General features: G+C 42.6%; 1 protein-coding gene across 10 annotated transcripts in view; it reads left to right on the forward strand.

Annotated features, from left to right (window-relative positions):
* Window positions 1–8,252: 8,252 nt before the first annotated feature.
* PPP4R1 (protein phosphatase 4 regulatory subunit 1) overlaps window positions 8,253–18,984 on the forward strand; it is a 71,327-nt gene continuing 60,595 nt past the window's right edge. For 5 of the 10 annotated variants that reach the window (XR_008375971.1, XR_008375970.1, XM_053571464.1 and 2 more), the window contains exon 1: window positions 10,140–10,518. Coding sequence is in view for 7 of the 10 variants with exons in the window: in XM_053571464.1 (XP_053427439.1) it covers window positions 10,263–10,518 (256 nt within the window). In the remaining 3 variants the exon portion in view is untranslated. Of the gene's footprint in view, window positions 9,544–10,139; window positions 10,519–18,984 lie in introns of those variants that run through there. The other 5 variants (XM_053571467.1, XM_053571470.1, XM_053571468.1 and 2 more) reach the window with 3 other exon arrangements.

Consider the following 18,984-nt stretch of genomic DNA (forward strand, 5'->3'; position numbering starts at 1 on the left):
TTAAGGAAAAAGTTGAGGGAGATAACATATCGACATGAGCCCCAGGCGGCGGTCAAGCTTGTCCACCGTTTCTGGCCAGTTCCTGATTTAACTCCCTCTCACTCTTCATCCAGCTGAAGCCCGCTTGGTCTTGGCATTTGCACATAGCTCAGTGTTTGACCTTGACGTCTCTGGTGTGGATACACACTGTGTGCACCCGGACTTCCCAGCCTTAGGTCTTTTGGAGAAGTATGCTTATCTGCGGTGAAACCTTTTCATCTTCTCCAACTGCAACTCTATATCCATTAACCACTAACCCCCCATTACCCACTTCCCCAGCCCTTGGCAGCTATCATTCTTTCTAAAGACAGAAAGAACAACACTCCAGGTACCTAACGTGAGGGGGGTCACATGCTATTGTCCTTTTGTGACTATTTCACTTGGCATTATGCCCTCAAAGTTCATCCATGATGTGTCGGGTTTTTTGTTTTTTGTTTTTTTTTCTTTTTAAGACTGAGTCATATTCCATTGTATGGACCACATTTTGTTTATCCATCCATCCATCAAGGGACACGTGGGCCCTTTCCACGTTTGGCTATGGTGAATAATGCTGTGAACATGGGTGGGCAAATAAATGTTCAGTTTCCCGCTTTCAGTTCTTCTGAGCATGTACCCACAGTGAACTTGCTGGATCATAATGGTATTTCCACGTTTAACCTTTTGAGGAACCACCTGGCTGTCTTCCACAGCAATTATACCATTTTATATTCCCACCAGTAGCACACAAGTGTTTGGATTTTTCCATGTCATTACCGGAACTTGTTCCTTTGTGTGTTTTTTATGAGAGCCGCCCTACTGAGCGAAAGTATGAACAGACAGCTCACTGTGCTTTTGATTTGCATTTCCCTAATAATTAGTGATATTGCACATGTCTTTATGTGCTTTTTGGCCATTTGTGTATCTTCTTTGGATACATTTTGGAGAAATGCTTATTCAAACACTTTTGCCCATTAAAAATGTAAAACAAATTTTACTATCATTCAAATGAACTCATTTCTTAAAGAGAATATTTTCATCTTAACACAGGCGAATGTTCTCTATCAACTCACCTTGACTTGGGGAATATTGAGGAAAATATGAAAAAATTGTAATAACTCATATAACATGCATATATATACAAGAACGTGTAAGTAGTATATTTATTCCATGTGTATGTTGAATATTTAAGATGGGCAACCGACAAATGATCAAATCTTAAAAATAACATTCAGCCAAGACTGGGAGAAATCCATATTCAGTCAAATCTGATGCAGAAGTTGAATATCATATCACAGGTTAAGCTGCTGGAACACAAAAATAAGTGGCATGTTATCAAAAAATTTAATTACAATTATAATTTTACCCTTACATATTTTAGTTAGCAGGGTTTTAAAGTTTGACATTATAGTGTAAGAACAAAATCTGTCACAGTTGTCAGCTGTGAGGTTCACTCCGTAGTCAAAAGTCATTTCACAAGACTAAATTTTCACTGGCACATTGGACAATGGCACTCATCTTTTGTGCAAAATAGAATATAATTCAGGAAAATGATTTTAGTACCATATTTTTTCAAAGAAACTACACGCCAGGACTGGGAAAACTCAAAAGTACCTTTTATCTTCAATTATCAAAAACTGATTGGCAGAACACAGCCAACATTTTGACACTCCCTGCCCCAAGGTCAAGAAGAAATCCTCCTGTGTTATCTTTTAAAGCATTATTGCGTCTACTTTTCATATTTGCACCTCCATTCACCTGGAACTGGTTTTTATTCATGGTGTGAAGTAGGGATCAATTCTCATTCTTGTTCATATGACTCTCCAGCTTTCTCCCAAGGCTCAGTGGGGCTGCTTTTGTCTTTCTCTTACTTTTCTACCTTGCACCTGTTGTCATAAATCAGGTATTCATATATGTGTGGTCCTACTTCTGGACTTTTCATTTTGTTTCACTTGTCTATTTGTTTACAGATAAATAAACCACATTCTCTTTTTTTTGTTTGTTTGTTACATGCTGTCTTAATTATTATAGATTTAATGGAAGTCTACATATCCAATAGGGTAAGTTCCTCCTGATTTGTTGTTGTTTGAAATTATTGGTTATTTTTGCCTTGGCCCTTTGCATTTTCACATGTGCCCTTAGATAGTTAGATTTTGATTGGGAATGCATTGAATCTATAAATTAATTTGGAGTACAATTGATATCTTTACAAAATTGAACTTTCTGGGCAGTACCCCTGGTTCAGTGGTTAGGGTGCTAGCCATGTACACCCAGACTGGAGGGTTTTAACCCAGCCCAGGCCAGCTGAATAACAATGACAACTGCAACAACAACAACAAAAAAATAGCCGGGCATTGTGGTGGGCAGCTGAGTCCCAGCTACTTGGGAGGCTGAGGCAAGAGAATTGCTTAAGCCCAAGAGTGTGAGGAGTGATGCCATGGCACTCTACAGAGGGCAACATAATGAGGCTCAAAAAAAAAGAAAATTAAGCTTTCTAATCCTTGGCCTTGATGTAGAATTTAATTTTCTTCAGAATTTAGTAAGTTAATTTTTCTTAATAATGTTTTGTCCCTTTCTATGTAATGGTCCTTTATATCTGTTATTAGATTCATTTTGAGGAGTAAATGCTGTTTAGTAGCATTACTTTAAAAAATTCTATTTATAATTATTGAGTGCCTTTATAATAAACATGGACTTGACCTTGTGTCCAGTGACTTTGCTAAATTTACTTTTTAATTTTGACAGTTTATTTGTAGATTCTTGCACTTCCCATATATACAATCATGTGGCTTGAAAGAGGCATCTTTTACATGAAAAGGTGTGGAGAACTTGGAACCCTCGTACATCACCCGTGGGAATGAAAAAGGTGTGGCTGCTTCGGACAGCAGTTGGTGGATCCTCAAAATAGTGAAGACAGGGTTAACATAAGACCCAGTAATTCCACTCATAGGCATGTACCCAAGAGAACTCAAAGCATACATCCACACAAAAATTTGTAGATTATGCTTTATAGCCACATTTTCATAACAGCCAAAAAGTAGAAGCAATCCAAATATCCGTCAGTTGATGAATGGATAAGTAAAATGTGATATGCAATGGAAGATTATTCATTAATAAACAGAATGAAGAAAAGGAATAAATATTGATACGTGCTACAACATAGATGAACAATGAAAGCATTATGCTGAGCAAAAGAAGACGATTGCAAAGGATCATGTATCAGACAAATGCATTTATAGGAAATGTCTAAAATAGGCAAGAAAAAGATCGGTGGTTGCCAAGGACTGGGGTTGTGTGGCAATGAAGAGAGATACTTGTTTCTGTTTGGGGTCACAAAATGGTCTCAAATTAGATGTGACAGTTGCACAATTCAGTGAATATTCCAAAAACTATTATACTCTTTAATGGGTAAATTTTACAGTGTATGACTTATATCTCAGTAAAGCTGTTTTTAAAAGTTTCTACCTAAGACTTTGGAGCTTAAAAAAAAAAGGCACACTAATATTTTGGGGCATAATCTCTGAATTTGGGAATTTTGATGATTTTAATTTTTTCTTTATATTTTTCTGCATTTTCCAAGAATGGATATTTTTACAGTTGGAAAAATTCGAAGAGTAAATGTTACAGAAATGTAGAAGCCCCACCCCCACCCCATACCCTCAAACAGTGTCAACCACAAAACCTCTTAAAAACCAAGAACATTGTTGGAGGGACAAGTGAGTTGGCACCTGAGTTCCAGACTGTCTACCTGGATGGCCTGGCTTAGGAGTAAACTGTAGCTCAAGAGGCCAAGGGCATCTGGTGGGAGGATGTTCTTAAAGCGCATGCTCAGGATTTTTATAGACTTGTGGCAATTACAATATTACATGAGAAAGATAATTTTGATATTTTTGACAAATGTATTAGGCTGTTAAAAAGTTGCTATTCTAGTTTTGAAGTGGTTAAAGCCTTGATCAGGATTTTGGGAGAGAGACAGAGTGAAAGTGTGACTCTTAAAATGTTTCAATGACAGGGCAGTGCCTGTGGCTCAGTGAGTAAGGCCCCGGCCCCATATACCAAGGGTGGTTGGTGGGTTTGAACCCGGCCCCAGCCAAACTACAACAAAAAATAGCTGGGTGTTGTGGTGGGCACCTGTAGTCCCAGCTACTCGGGAAGCTGAGGCAAGAGAATCACCTAAGCCCAAGAGCTGGAGGTTGCTGTGAGCTATGACGCTACAGCACTCTACCGAGGGTGACAAATTAAGACTCTGTCTCTAACAACAAAAAAAAAAAAGTTTCAATGACAAAATCAGCAGGAAATAGTGATGGCCTAGATGGAATTAGAGATGATACCAAGAACGTACCTGCTGAAGGACAAGCAGCTCTCTTGATGCCAGGAAAGTTGGCAGAGGGACCATTTTGATGGAAAAGTCGTGAACATGGTGCTACACAAACTCTATTATTTGGAATCAGGATCCCAATGTTTGAATTCTAAGTTTCCTATTTGCTTCTGACCTTTTGTTAAAATATTTAACCTTTCTGCACTTTGGTTCCTTCTATTTTTTTTGAGACAGAGCCTCACTCTGTCTACTTAGGTAGAGTGCCGTGGCATTGCAGCTCACAGCAACCTCAAACTTTTGGGCTCAAGCCATCCTGTCTCGGCCTCCTGAGTAGCTGGCTGGGACGACAGGTGTGCAACAGTATGCCTGGCTCTTTTTCTCCATTTTTAGTAGAGACAGGGTCTGTCTCTTTCTCAGACTGGTTTGGAACTCGTGAGCTCAAGCAATCCACCTGCCCCAGCCTCTTCAGAGTGCTAGGATTACAGGCATGAACCACTGTGCTTGGCCTCCGTTTATTTTTAAAATGGCAATATCAATACCTACTTCACAGGGGTGTTTTAAGAATTAAGTCAGAAAGTACACAAAAGCAAAATGCCTGGCACACGTATCTCAAAAATATTTTAAATATACCATATTACCCCTGAGGGACCTGGGTGAAGGGGACACAAGACTTCTGGGTATATATTTTTTGCAACGTCCTGTAAGTCTGTAATTATTTTAAAATAAAAAGTTTTAAAATTATTTTGTGTCATTGTGCTAACATGTATAGGTTTTTATTTTTTTGTAAAAAACCCAATGAAGCAATCAAGGGCCAGGGACACAAGCAATTTTGTCACAAAGAATTACACAGAAGGGAAATTAGAATGGAAGCAATTTCTTCTGAATCACGAAACCACGACGGACAAGGTTAGTGTGAAGGGATACTGGAACCTACGTGAAGGTTAACCACCGAACTTATCTGGGTTTGAATATGTGGTTTACTGTGTTATTTTCCCGGTTTAACATGACTCATCCATTTGGATTCAGAATAATAAATATTGAAATATTTAAAACAGTAAACATTTAAAATAGTAATCATTTCCTCATCACTGTGCCAGACATTGTGGTAGGCGCTTCCACATTGCTTGGGATATGACTGCAGCTAATGCTTTCTGAATTCTACAAGAAGAAAGACAAAGAAAATCAGCCACTGTCGTTTTAATCATTTGCTGTTCACCATTTACACTTTTTAAATGAAATTAAAACGCATGGAATAAATTGTATAGGATGATGTTCCCAAAGCACTGGAGTATCTGACATGGTCACAGCAGGGCTTCTAGCAGGAGGTGCTATTTTGTGCAGAAGAAACTTGGAGGCGAGGCTGATGACGGTGAGACTCCGTGTGCTGTTGCGCTCTGGGGGCCGCAGTTCCTATAAATGGACAAAGAACAGCCCAAATAGAGATGACTTAGAGGAGCTCAGTTCTGTAGAAATTTTTTTCGCTTGATTCTTTTTCTTTCTTTTCTTCTCTCTCTCATTTTTTTAGAGACAGACTCACTTTGTCACCCTTGGTAGAGTGCTGTGGTGTCTCAGTTCACAGCAACCTCAAAACTCTTGGGCTCAAGCAATTCTCTTGCCTCAGTCCCCCACGCAGCTGGGAGCACAAGTGCTCACCACAATGCCTGGCTATTTTAGAGACAGGGTCTCACTCTTGCTCAGGCTGGTCTCAAACTCCTGAACTCAAGCAATCCACCCACCTGGGTCTCCCAGAGTGCTGGGATTACAGATGTGAGCCACCTCACCCGGTCCTCTTTCTTTTTTTTCCTTGAGGAATGGTGTGAGAAAATGTATCTTTAGCTGATATGAATAAAAAGAGATCAAGTGTCTTTGAAAAACAAAACCAAACCATAAAAGCTCTAGGAGAGGATAAAATTTCACAGTTTGGAATGTCACCTTAACAGAGAGCTTTAAAGGGGATTAGAAGAAGCATAGAGAGAGAAAATTTTACACAAATGTTTATATAAATGCCTAGGAGGCTGTAGGTAAGAAATGGGCAATTAATAAAACAAAAATTGTTCTTACTTGAAGAGGGAAGTCTATGAGGGACAACTCATCGAGCTGCCTTCAAAAAGCCACAGACATTAATGAAATGAGTGTTAAAAATTTGTTCAAAAAGCATTTTTATCATGTAAGTATTTCTCCATTTTCACATTCTTTTTTCATCACTTAAAACTTATTATAAATTATAAGAAGTCTGTTTTTATACTTTCTGCTTCAGGAATCATCATTCTGAAGAAAAAAGTAAATGGCTCAATCACTGATTCAAAAACTAATAAATGGGAGGGTGTCAATCAATGTCAAGTGGGTCTTTTTTTTGTTTATCAGCAATATTTTCCTCATGACATTTTTACATTTGCACGTATTTGAAGAGTCTGATGCATTAATTTCCAAGGCTCCTTGGCTGCTAATAGTTTTTGTTATCATTTGAAAGAGGACTTCTTCTTTTTTTTTTTTATTGTTGAGGATTCATTGAGGGTACAATAAGCCAGTTACACTGATTGCAATTGTTAGGTAGAGTCCCTCTTGCAATCATGTCTTACTCCCATAAAGTGTGACACACACCAAGGCCCCACCCCCCTCCCTCCATCCCTCTTTCTGCTTTCCCCCCCATAACCTTAATTGTCATTAATTGTCCTCATATCAAAATTGAGTATATAGGATTTATGCTTCTCCATTCTTGTGATGCTTTACTAAGAATAATGTCTTCCACTTCCATCCAGGTTAATACGAAGGATGTAGAGTCTCCATTTTTTTTAATGGCTGAATAGTATTCCATGGTATACATATACCACAGCTTGTTAATCCATTCCTGGGTTGGTGGGCATTTAGGCTGTTTCCACATTTTGGGCATCTATCCAGAAGGAAAAAAATCCTTTTATCATAAGGACACTTGTACTAGACTGTTTATTGCAGCTCAATTTACAATCGCCAAAATGTGGAAAAAGAGGACTTATTCTTAAATAGTCAGCCCTTAGTAGCCACATAGTTGGGTGATCCTTTAAAAAAATGACTTGTGATGCTCCCATTTTACAGGTTTCAGGGGCAGAGCAGGGTAGCAATTCCGCCCTCAAGTTAAGCTCTGACCACTAGACAATAGACAGCTTCTGCTCTCCACAGGTTACACTGTTAAATGAAATTGGGATAAAGGTTATGTAGAACGATAATTGCTATTCTTTAATATCGCTTTTTATAAGGAGGGAACAGAGTGCAGTTCATGAACACTGGTTTAAAAACCATGTATCTTTTAGAAAGGAGTAGACAGTGAGAGAAATCAAATGTACAAAACATGTCCTTCCGCTGAACCATGAATAAGGATTGCCCTTACTGACACATCTAAAAACCCTACTGCTTTAAGGAATGTTATAATGTAATTCGGTCAAGATGATAACCAAATCCCTAGCTCTTGAACTATATGGAAAAATAACACAGATCTTTCTCCTTTGCTGTCCTTCCCAGAGATAAAATTGAGGCCTTGCAGAGGTGGAGAACCTCCCTTAAAGAAACTGTGGCCTTCCTGGGCCTTAAATGGGGCCTTCTGACTGAATCCAAATTTTACATAACAAATCCTTTTATTAAAAGGGGTGCAGCAGGCGGCGCCTGTGGCTCAGTCAGTAAGGTGCCGGCCCCATATACCGAGGGTGGTGGGTTCAAACACCGCCCCGGCCAAACTACAACCAAAAAATAGCCAGGCGTTGTGGCGGGCGCCTGTAGTCCCAGCTACTTGGGAGGCTGAGGCAAGAGAATCGCTTAAGCCCAGGAGTTGGAGGTTGCTGTGAGCTGTGTGAGGCCACAGCACTCTACCGGGGGCTATAAAGTGAGACTCGGTCTCTACAAAAAAAAAAAAAAAGGGGGTGCAGCAGAGAACGATGAACCTTTTCTTGCCTCCTTTTGTGTTTAAAGAGGATGATCCTGAAATCAGAAGGCTGCAGGGGCAGCTCCCTAGATTCTGTGTTATTGCAGTGAGGTCACCAATTAATATGAAAAGCTGATTTGGCCTTTTCTGCCCAGAATTGCTCAAGTGCTAGGTGTTGACAAGGTAAGTAGCACAGCAGGACAAAACTCTCAAGGTTTGAGTCAGTTGTGCTGATAGTTTGTGGATTTCTAACTCTTTTGTCATTTTGAGAATTAGTGTCAGCTGAATTCACATAAGGGCAGGGAAGGAGAGAAATATGAAAGTCTGGCCTTTAGTTTTAATTATTTTATATTTGAGAAAATGAGACACACACCTGGGAGTTAGCGGCTATTCTGATTAGTATTGCTCCAGAGATTTAACACATATCATCTAATCTCTGTTCTCTCTTGTAAGTAATATCCAAGAGGGAGTTTTTTGGAATAACTATGTGGAACCCACTTTATGACACAGATTTATGAATTCCAGAGGATGGAATTCCTTAGTTTCTGAGTCCTGAATGGCATTAACTACACTGTCCTTGGTTAAAACTACAATGTAGAAAGAAACGAACTATTTAGAATTCCCCGTGTTTTCTAAAACGCCAGACCCCCCCTCCCCCCAAGTGGCATCAATTACACAAGTTGGTGTTTCTTCTCCACTTTTAGGGTACCACCGTTTTGGAGGCGTTGGGTGAGCAGGACTTAGAGTCACGGAGATGGGTATAGTGATCAGTCAGAAGAAGCTGGGTTTGCCCCATTTTGTACTTGGGAACTTGAGCTAATCGCTTAACTCCTTAAAACAGTGGTTCTCAACCTTCCTAATGCCACGACCCTTTAATACAGTTCCTCACGTTGTGGTGACTCCCAACCATAACGTTATTTTCGTTGCTACTTCATAACTGTAATTTTGCTACTGTTATGAATCGTAATGTAAATATTTGATACGCAGGATGGTCTTAGGCGACCCCTGTGAAAGGGTCGTCCCACCCCCAGGTTGAGAACCCCTGCCTTAAAACTACCGGAGTAATGAAATCTGCAACACAGACTTGAGCGCCCCAAGAGCTGCCAAAAGTACTTGAAAGGCAGCAAAGAGCTAATCCCAGGCACTCTTGGCTGAGCTGCAGCTAGATCGCAGCACCGCACTAGGTGCTTCCACCCTTCATTCAGTCCCAGAAACCCAAAGAGGCAGGTATCACCCTTCCTTCTGCAAATGGGTCACGCAGCTGCTGAGTAAATGGCAGACTCAAGACCTGACCCCAGGCCCGCCACCGCGCTTGCTGGTGAGTTCCCCCCGTTGTGAGGCTCATAGGAAATGGGGGTAAAAACCTGGTGCCTACACCGTGAACGTGCTGATGAGAAAGCTGGCAACACGGCTTTGTCACTCCAACTTCTCCCCAGCCGGGCTCCGGGCTTTGTTAGCTGACTCTTGGCCGAGGCCCCAGGCGGGTGCGGAGGCGGCGCCTCCTCCGACCCACCTCGGATCGCCGACCACGTACGTGCGGGCCTGGGGAGAGGGCGCGGGCGGCGGCGACGAGGCGGTGGGCGAGGCCGGTGACCCAATAAAGCGGCCGGGCCGCGGGAGGCCCCGCCCGGCCGGGTTCCGGCACACGCCGCGGGGTCCCGGCCGGCGGCAGCTTGCGCGCCCCCGCTCGCAGCGCTCGGCGTGAGGGCGCCTCCGGCCGAGGGTGTGAGCGCGCGCCGCCGGGCCGGGCCGGGGCAGGCCGCGAGCGGGGGAGGCGGGAGGCAGGAGCGCCGGCCGCTCCCGAACCGCGCGGAGAGGCGGGCGGGGCGGGGCGGGGCGCGGCCAGGGGCCCCGGCGTCCGGGAGCCGCGCCGCCCGCGGCAGGCCCGGGCCCTCGGCCCGCCCCGCGCGCGCGCCCCCGCCGGCCCGGCCCTCCTCCTCGCCGCCCCTCCCGCGCGCGTCCACCGGCTCCCCGGCTCGCGCCGCTCCATGTAGCCCCGGCTCCCCGGGAGGCCGCGGAGGAGGGGGCGACCACAAGATGGCGGGTACGTGGCTCCCGGTTCCGCGGGGGGCGGCGGCGGCTCCCCGCGCCCGCCCGCCCTCCGCCGCCGCCCGGAGCGGCGGTCCGACCGAGGCCGGCGGGGGGTCCCGACGCGGGGAGGCGCCGCGGGGCCGGGAGGGCGGGCGGCGGGGTCGTCGCGCCGGGCCCCGGGGCGCTGACCGGGCCTTTTTCTCTCCCCTCGGCGCAGACCTCTCGCTGCTCCAGGAGGACCTGCAGGAGGACGCGGACGGATGTGAGTGAGGCGGCCGGGCGGGGCGGGGCGGGCGGCGGCGGCCTGGGCCCGGCCTGCGGGGGACGGGTGGGCGCGGGCCGGAGCGGGGCGGGCGCGGGGATCGCGCTGCCGCCAGGACACGGCGCGCCCGGCTCGGCGCGGGGAGTGAGGCTCCCGCGTAACGCCCGAGGTCGGGGTCCGCCGCGCGCGCGCCGCTCCCGGCGCCCCCACATCGCCTGCGGGCTCGGGAGGGGCTGGGACGTGTGTTTTGGAAGCAGAAAGCGGTGGGACGGAAGGCTGAGATGGGAATCTGGGGTGTGTGTGTGCCCTGGGAGCGCCTCCCGCCGCCTGCCCCCCATCACTTCCGCGGAAGGAAGCGGCGCTGAGGAGGGAGGTGTGTTTCCTCGAGTTGGTCTCAAGTCGGCTGCGGCCGCGGCGCGGGTTCTCGGCCCGGGGCCGCCGCCCTGCTCGGCTGACCCGGGTTTGGTCGTATGGAGATGACTTACCTGTGCTGCTACTTCGGTTCTTAGCCGTGTTTAGATTGCCCCGATGTGGGTTCGTGGATTCCGGGAAGGTTAGAAGGTGTGGCCTGGGCAGGAATTACTTACTAGGTTTAGAGAACATCGTGCTTACTAAATGCAAACGTTCAGAAATCATCCAGCCCTCCCAAATATTACAATTGCACCTTCCCTTTGAAATGGTGACGCTTTTAAAAGAGTTGGTTTATTTTAGAAAAGACAAACTTTCTGACGTTACCAGATAGTGATAGAAAGGGATCGATATTTAGAAAGGAATTTTTAGTTTTTCATAGGCTTTTGCTAAGCATCAGAAAACAAATGATTTGGGTCGGTGGCAGAAAAGAAAAAGAGTTAAGCACATTTGTATTGAAAGAAGTCAGAAATTGCGGTTAACGTGAAATAATTTCTGTTCGTGCTGTTGCTAAAAGAGTAACCAATCAAAAAATTCCTAGGTTTTAAAAGGAATTGAAGAACGTGCAAAATATACTAGTAGATTACAGGATGCCTAAGGGGACCAAGAAGTTGTTCTGAGTTGAGAGAATAACCGTGTCAGAATTGCAGCCAGCAGCAGAGACTGAGTATGTCTAATACCTGTGCAAGTCACGCAGAGGTGGCTGCAGTTTGAAGTTGCTCTTCTCAGTACTGTGCAGTAGTTAATTATTAGCACTGTCTAATGTGGTTCCCTTGCCCAAATTAAACTTAATTTTTAGATTCCAGATTGTTCTGAGTACAGTAGGAGGAATTTACTATTTAGAAGGATTATCTAAAAGGAGTAATTATTTTTAAAGTAAATGAATCATATACAAACTTACTGCTAAGTCTTTTTGTGGGGGAGGGTTATAAAATCTCCCTTAAAAGTAAAGGGAGCAATCCTGATACAGGAAAGGACAGCTTTTATGTCTCATTTTAGCTTAGGCCTGTTATTTGCCTAATATGTATGTTTAAAATATTAGGAAAGCTATTGATTACAGATTTGTTGTTGTTGCAGTTTTTGGCTGCGGCCGGGTTTGAACCCACCACCTCTGCTATATGGGGCTGGTGCCCTACTCCTTGAGCCACAGGAACCTCCCGATTTCAGATCTTTTTCAAAGTTAGGATTGGAGATAGAGTTCTGATTATGTTTTTCTCAAGACAAGAGCTTCCTTCTAAGACACTGTGAATAGGACATTTATTTAGCAAGTATTTATAACTATCCAGAGCAAGAACTGAGTATTCAGTTTTCAGTGAAGTGTCACACACTCCTGAAGAATGTGCTGCTGCTGTGTCAGGTTTCTTCAGTGACCCTCTAGGAGCAGTCTAGAGGGGAGGGCTTCAAGACTGCCCAGTACTGGGACATAGCAGTGGGAAAGATGAGCACAACCCCTGCCCTCTAGTGGTTTACAAGCCATTTTAATATGAGTGTTATTTAGTAGAAGAGGCAATATAGTGCCATAATTAACAACACGGACTGTTAAGAATGATAAAGGAATTAAAGAAAACAACACACAGATTAGAGCCTGACTGCTAGTCTTGTAGTGTCACTTTAGACAGACTGGGGCAACCCACATAGCCCCTCTGTGCCTAAGTTTTGCCATTTGTAAACAGGCATAATAAGTAATACCTACTGTGTAGAGTTGTTGACGGCTACGGGAATCAACGCCTGTGAAGCGCCTAGAACAATGCCTGGTAAAAGATAATTATGTCTGCTGTTAGAGTAGAGCACAGGGAAGCTTAAAAGAAGAGCAAGAAGGAGATACTGATGTTGAATGAAACAGAATGAAAAAATTTGGTTGAAGACTTTGTTAGAGAGTAATTGCTTATTTTTCTCAGTTGCTAAAGTTGTTAGAGGTAGTAAGTACATTTACTCACAATATTAAGGAAAGCAGGATGACATATGGCCAGTTGAAGCGCCACTTGCCATCCCTTGTGAAGGGGTAAAGAATGAGGAAGAAGTCTGGCCATGGTGCCTATGGAGACAGCATGGTGGTTGGTAGGAGAGGCTGGAGAAGGAGGGCCAGAGCTTACAGAGAGAGTGGAGCTTGGGCTGCTCTTTCTAGACTGTTTCTTATGAGCACAAGATTCTATCTTCAGCAGTGTATGGAGGCCAATCACCAGAGTAGCTGTAAATGAGGCTTGTCACTTTAGGCCTCATTTACAACTACTCTGGTAGGTCTAAGTTGGCCTTTGGAATGGGAAGAAATTCTTTTCTAGTTAAGCTCTGGCATCTTGATTGCATTTCCTAAATGCAGAACCTAGATTACTACAGAAGAAAGACCAGGTTCTGGTGAAGGTGATCTGCAGCTGTGAAGACTAGGGAGGGTCCAGGTAGGGTCTAGATGTTGTAAGGGGGGCATTGCCAGAACTTGATAAGAGTCTGAGGTCTTTTGCTTTGATTTGTTTTAAGCCCCACAGAGTTTCTATACAGAGGTCATAGAGTGGGGGAAAGGATTGGTTAGAAACTGAGTTAACTTGAAAAAAAAATCCTAATGGGGGAAAATGGGTATATTACATGTATATAGCAAAAGGTTACAAAGATAAGTAAATAAAATCCGTATTAGGTACTGCTAAAATGAAGTTTAGGGGCGGCGCCCGTGGCCAAGTGAGTAGGGCGCCGGCCCCATATACCGAGGGTGGTGGGTTCAAACCCAGCCCCGGTCGAACTGCAACAAAAAAATAGCCGGGTGTTGTGGCGGGCGCCTGTAGTCCCAGCTGCTCGGGAGGCTGAGGCAGGAGAATCGTCTAAGCCCAAGAGCTGGAGGTTACTGTGAGCTGTAACACCATGGTACTCCACTGAAGGCAACAAAGTGAGACTTTCTCTACAAAAAAAAAAAAAAAATGAAGTTTAGGAAAATAAGGCAATAAAAATGATATATTTTTTAAAGTTTAAAAGTGGTATTGAATTTCAAAATGAAAGCAAACCGGTGACTCCATTTGAATACAGGTTATCTCAGCAGATTTCAGAGTTGGGTAATTCCTTTTAATTTTTACATTTAATTCTGTTCCTTGAATAATAGGAAGCAATACGAAACTATAGACTTTCTAGGAGAAACTTATTTCAAATTTTCATTGTTAGTTTTCCAAAGATGCAGTTTTGATTTACATAAATCCAAGGTGCTAGGTTTCTAAAATGGGTGAGATAGGACTTACGATGCAGTGAAATTTGATGAACTAATGCTTATAAAAATGATTTCATATAAACTTCTATAAAAGTAATATGTTGAAGTTTTTTAAAAGAATGGTTACATAACACTTAATAGTTGATGGTAGCTTTCACACACAGGTTATTTGTCACAGCAGCCCTGTGATGTTGATATATAGGCTGTGGTATTCTAATATTAATGTCAATTGGTGCCCAAAAGAACTAAATTATTTTCTCAAGGAACAAAACTCCTAAATTCAGACAGAATTTTAAGCTAGGTCTTCTGATTCTAAAATTATATTTCAAGCATTGTCTTTTCTTAAATTGCCCAATTTAAAACATTGATCAGCCTGAATTTTGTTTTGTTTTTTTCTTTTTGAACAATGTCTCTTGCTGCTGCCCCGGCTGGAGTGCTGTGGCATCAGCCCTAGCTCCCAGCAACTTCAAACTTTTGGGCTCAAGCCATCCCCCTGCCTCAGCCTCCCGATTAGCTGGGACACAGGCGCCCGCTACAACACCTGGCTAATTTGCTTTTTTTAGTAGAGACAGGATCTGGGTCTTGCTCAGGTTGGTCTCTGAACTCCTGAGCTCCTCACCTCCTAGATTGCTAGGATTACAGTTGGGAGCCAGCGTGCCCAGCCCTCAGCAAGAACTATGGGCATTTTGTTTGAGTTCATGCTTAAAATACCACCAAAAATTAATTTAGGATGCTGCATGTGATTTAATTTAACCTGAAGAGAGAGAGAGGATGAAGTTTGAGTAAAATATAGCTTATTTAAGTCTTTGTTCACTTTTATCTGTACCTAAGCAAGATGTTGAAGAGCTGTGAAAAGCTATATTATGCAGTGCGCTGTACCACAGATTTTTTTCATATTTGTTGAGGTTTTGGTATACTTTTGCATTACACTGTTTTTCGGTTTTGAGGGCAGTGTTGAAGGAGAGTGAAGAAACCATGCATGCGCAGCAGAGGGTAACCGCCTGTGCCCAGTCTCGAGGTCCTCCAGCTGCTTTGGAAAACCAGTTCTGATAAGCTTAGAACTCTTTCTCGAAGGATAGGTGGGAAGTAAAGAAGACGGACTGTGTCCAGTAGCAGCCAGGGAATCATTCAGAAACGTTAGGAAGGTGCACTTGAACATGGTGATATTTAGGAGTGTCGTTAAATAGGGTTTTGGAAAGTGAGTCATGAGTCTTGGTAGACTGTTTTGATTGCTACCAACAAGACTGGACAAGAGAAATCTTTATTTAGAGATAATATGATTGATATCCTCGAAAAGAGTGCTTTAAAAATGGTTTTAGTGGTAGGCACGTGTGCAGCATCAGTTAATGACACCTTGGCTAACAATTCTCACCTAGAAATAAAAAAAGACAGGAAGAGGGAAAAAACCGTCAGTAGGCAAAGTTCAGAAATTTGCCACGTTTGTGTGACCACTGGTTCAGTATTTCTGATCCTTTTGCTTCACTTCTTCCTTTGATCAAAAACAAGAATTTGGTTGTGTATAGTGGCTCACCCCTGTAATCCCAACACTTTAAAAGGCTGAGGTGGGAGCGTCATTTGAGCCTAGGAGTTCAAGATCAGCCTGAGCAACAAAACGAGACCTTGGTTTCTATAAAAAAGAAAAATTAAAAAATTAGCTGGGCATGGTGGCTCATGTTTATGGTTCCAGCTTCTCCAGAGGCTAAGGAGGGAGGATTGGTTGAGCCCAAGAGTTGGAGGTTGCAGTGAGCTATTGAAGATGCCACTGCACTCTAGCCCAGGCAGCAGAGTGAGATGCTGTCTCAAAAAAAAAAAAAAAAGTTTCTATTTGTTCATTAGACTTGTTAGCTTGCTCCTACCTTTGCATTGTATCTCTTTTCTTACAGTTTGGAATAAAGGAGTTTTCTCTCTTGATGGCAAGAATTACCTGGTATTATGGTATATCTCTAAACTTGAATGAGGCTTTTGTTTTGCTTTTAACTTGGCTTTGAAAATAAACCTAATTTAATGTTGTGAGCAGAAGGCTGCGTGGCACACCTGTGGGATTTTGGCTAAGGAGGTTAAAAGGCCTGAATTCCCTGTCATTTCAATAAGAGGATCTGGAACGGCCCTGCTTTCTCCCTCCTCAAATCCATCCTTTAACTCTCCTCACCTTTAACTTTTTGGCTGCGGAGCACTCAGAACCAAAAGGTCCCAGTCGAGGGAGGCAGCAGTCGCGTAACTTTTCAGAATACACCGTGCCCTGTTGGATATTCTTTGGTTTCTTACTAATCAAAATAATCCACCCAAGTTGGTTTCGGATTCAATATTTCATATTTAAATTTACAAAACATAATATGCAAATAAAAACTGAATATGAAATAATAAAGCTTTGCCATATCAATAAAAATTTAATAATGCTTTTTTGTATGGTACAACTCAAAACACCAAAATCATGTATTTTTGGATTCAGATTTTCTTCTTTCCACCGAAGTTACTGAGGATTGACTTCTTTTAAATTTGAAATTGGTTCTCCACTTTTGTTTTCTAAATCAGATTCTGAGGTACTTGACAGTTTTTGGTGAGAGGTATTTTTAGAGCTACATCCGTATCCAAATTCTCCAACAGTGATTGAGTCTTCTGAAATTGATGACTCTTCAAATTTATCATACTCCATATTTATATATATTCTCACAGGAATCCACTATTTGTACAAATTATTTCAGGCACAAGTGTGAAAAATATTGAGAATGAAAGGTAGGGTACTTAGAGACTCAAGTCAGGTAACAAACGTAATGTGTGTCCTCAAGTTCTTGGTTTGCAGAATGAACAATGCCTACAGGCAGATTTGCACCAAACATGTTTAAATGCCTTATAGGTGTTTGTGTCAAGTCATCTTAGCTCCTTATCTCTTTAAGCTTAGGACCAAATTTGCCTTTTGGCCTAACTGGTAATGAACTTGGTTGCATTTGAGTATATGTATCATGCAGTGATTCTGGAAGATAATTCAGTACAGTTTTGTGTAGGGGAACAGCGCTTTGTACAAAGTACAGATTGAACATACATGTCTTTCAATGAAATTTTATTTACAAAAACAGAAAGTGGGCTAATTTGGCTTGCTGGCCATGGTTGGCTGAGGCTGTCCTTATACTGTAAAATTCAAGGTCTGTAACATTTTTAATCTTCACTCATAGCCGAGTGCCCAGCACACATTACGCCTTTGATACATATTTACTGAGATGAAGCTTGATGTTTCTGGCCATAAATTATAAGGCCATAATCTAATTTGGAGTCAAATAATGAAATTATTTTTTAGTTAAGCTTATTATTTTGAAAACTTTCAGACCTACACAAAAGTTGCCATAGGTATTACAGTGAATTCCCAGAACTCTTCACGTGCTCTCTCGACCATTGTTAACATTTTGCCAGTGTGCTCTGTATTTCTCTATACAGTTACACTCACAGAGACACACAAGATAATGTATACATTATTAATCTTTTTTTGTTGTACCTTTTGAGAATAAATTGTAGCGATTATGACCTTTAGCCTCTATCTCCTAAAAAAAACGAGCATTCTCTTGCATAATCATAGTAATAAAATTCAGAAAATGTAACATTGATATCATTCTGTTATGTAATATGAAATCTCATCAGTTTTATTCTTTATAGCAGCTGTCTTTTGCAGATCTAGGCTCATGCATTGCCCTGATTTGCCATGTCTCTAGCTTGGAATAGTTTCTTAGCCTTTGCCATTCAAGCAAGATACTAACATTTTTGAAGAGTCTGGGGCCTGGTGTGGTGGCTCACGCCCATAATCCCAGCACTCTGGGAGGCTGAAGCAGGTGGATTGCTTGAGGTCAGGGGTTCGAGACCAGCCTGAGCAAGAGCAAGACCTTGTCTCTAAAAATAGCCAGGCATTGTGGTGGGCACCTGTAGTCCCAGCTACTTGGGAGGCTGAGGCAAGAGAATTACTTAAGCCCAAGAGTTGGAGGTTGCTGTGAGCTGTGACGTTACTGCACCCTAGCCGGCATGACAAAGTAAGACTGTCTCAAAACAGACAAACAAACAAAAAAAACCAGCGTTTGGTTTTATGGGTTCCCTCGTGATTTGATTTGGTAGTTTTCTCGGAGTTTTTTGTCAGGGGCACCTGGTGGTAGTGTCAGGGTGATGTCTGTCAAGATTGGCTCCACTGTAAAGATTCCGTTTCTCCTTCTGTTATTAGTAAGGGGGATAATTTGACGATAGAGGAATGTCTCCTTCCCAAACTTTTACCTAGTAGTGTCAGAATGCATTGCTGATTCTTGCCTGAATCAAATATTAGATTTACGAGCTGCCGCTCTCCTTTACAGAAAAGCTTGTTTTTCCTTCCTGTTCATTTGTTGATTTATTGTTAAAATGTTATTTTGAAGGCCTAAGTCTTAAGGTAACTTTTCTAAAGAGCTTTAAATCTTTAAAAGGATTTAAATGATATATCTCATCTTTGATTTTCTAAATTTTAAACACTGGGGAAACAAAAGAATATTTGCAGGTTTATTGTGGCTTAAGCAGTATCCACGGAAACACTGAAAGACAGGCTGCCATCTTTTTTCTGTTTTATATAGGATTATTAGAGGTATGTGGGGAATAAAAGGTGTTTTGATCAAGTTTGGTGAAAATTAGGTTCTACAAATTAATAAGTTCTCTTTGGTGAAGTACAAAGGCATTAATATGCTAATGTACTTTATCTTAGGATAAAGCACTTTGCAGAAACCCTTGACTCCTCAAGTATCCCTGTGGACTATCTTTTCATTAACAAATAGTAATGAATGTGCCTCCTTCATGAGAAGCTTTAGGCACTTATAAGTAATAAAAAGATAAGAAAGACAATCTTTATGGAATTTATATACGTTGGGGAGAGG

The sequence above is a fragment of the Nycticebus coucang genome, chromosome 19, assembly GCF_027406575.1.
Source record: "Nycticebus coucang isolate mNycCou1 chromosome 19, mNycCou1.pri, whole genome shotgun sequence".
NCBI lineage: Eukaryota > Metazoa > Chordata > Mammalia > Primates > Lorisidae > Nycticebus > Nycticebus coucang.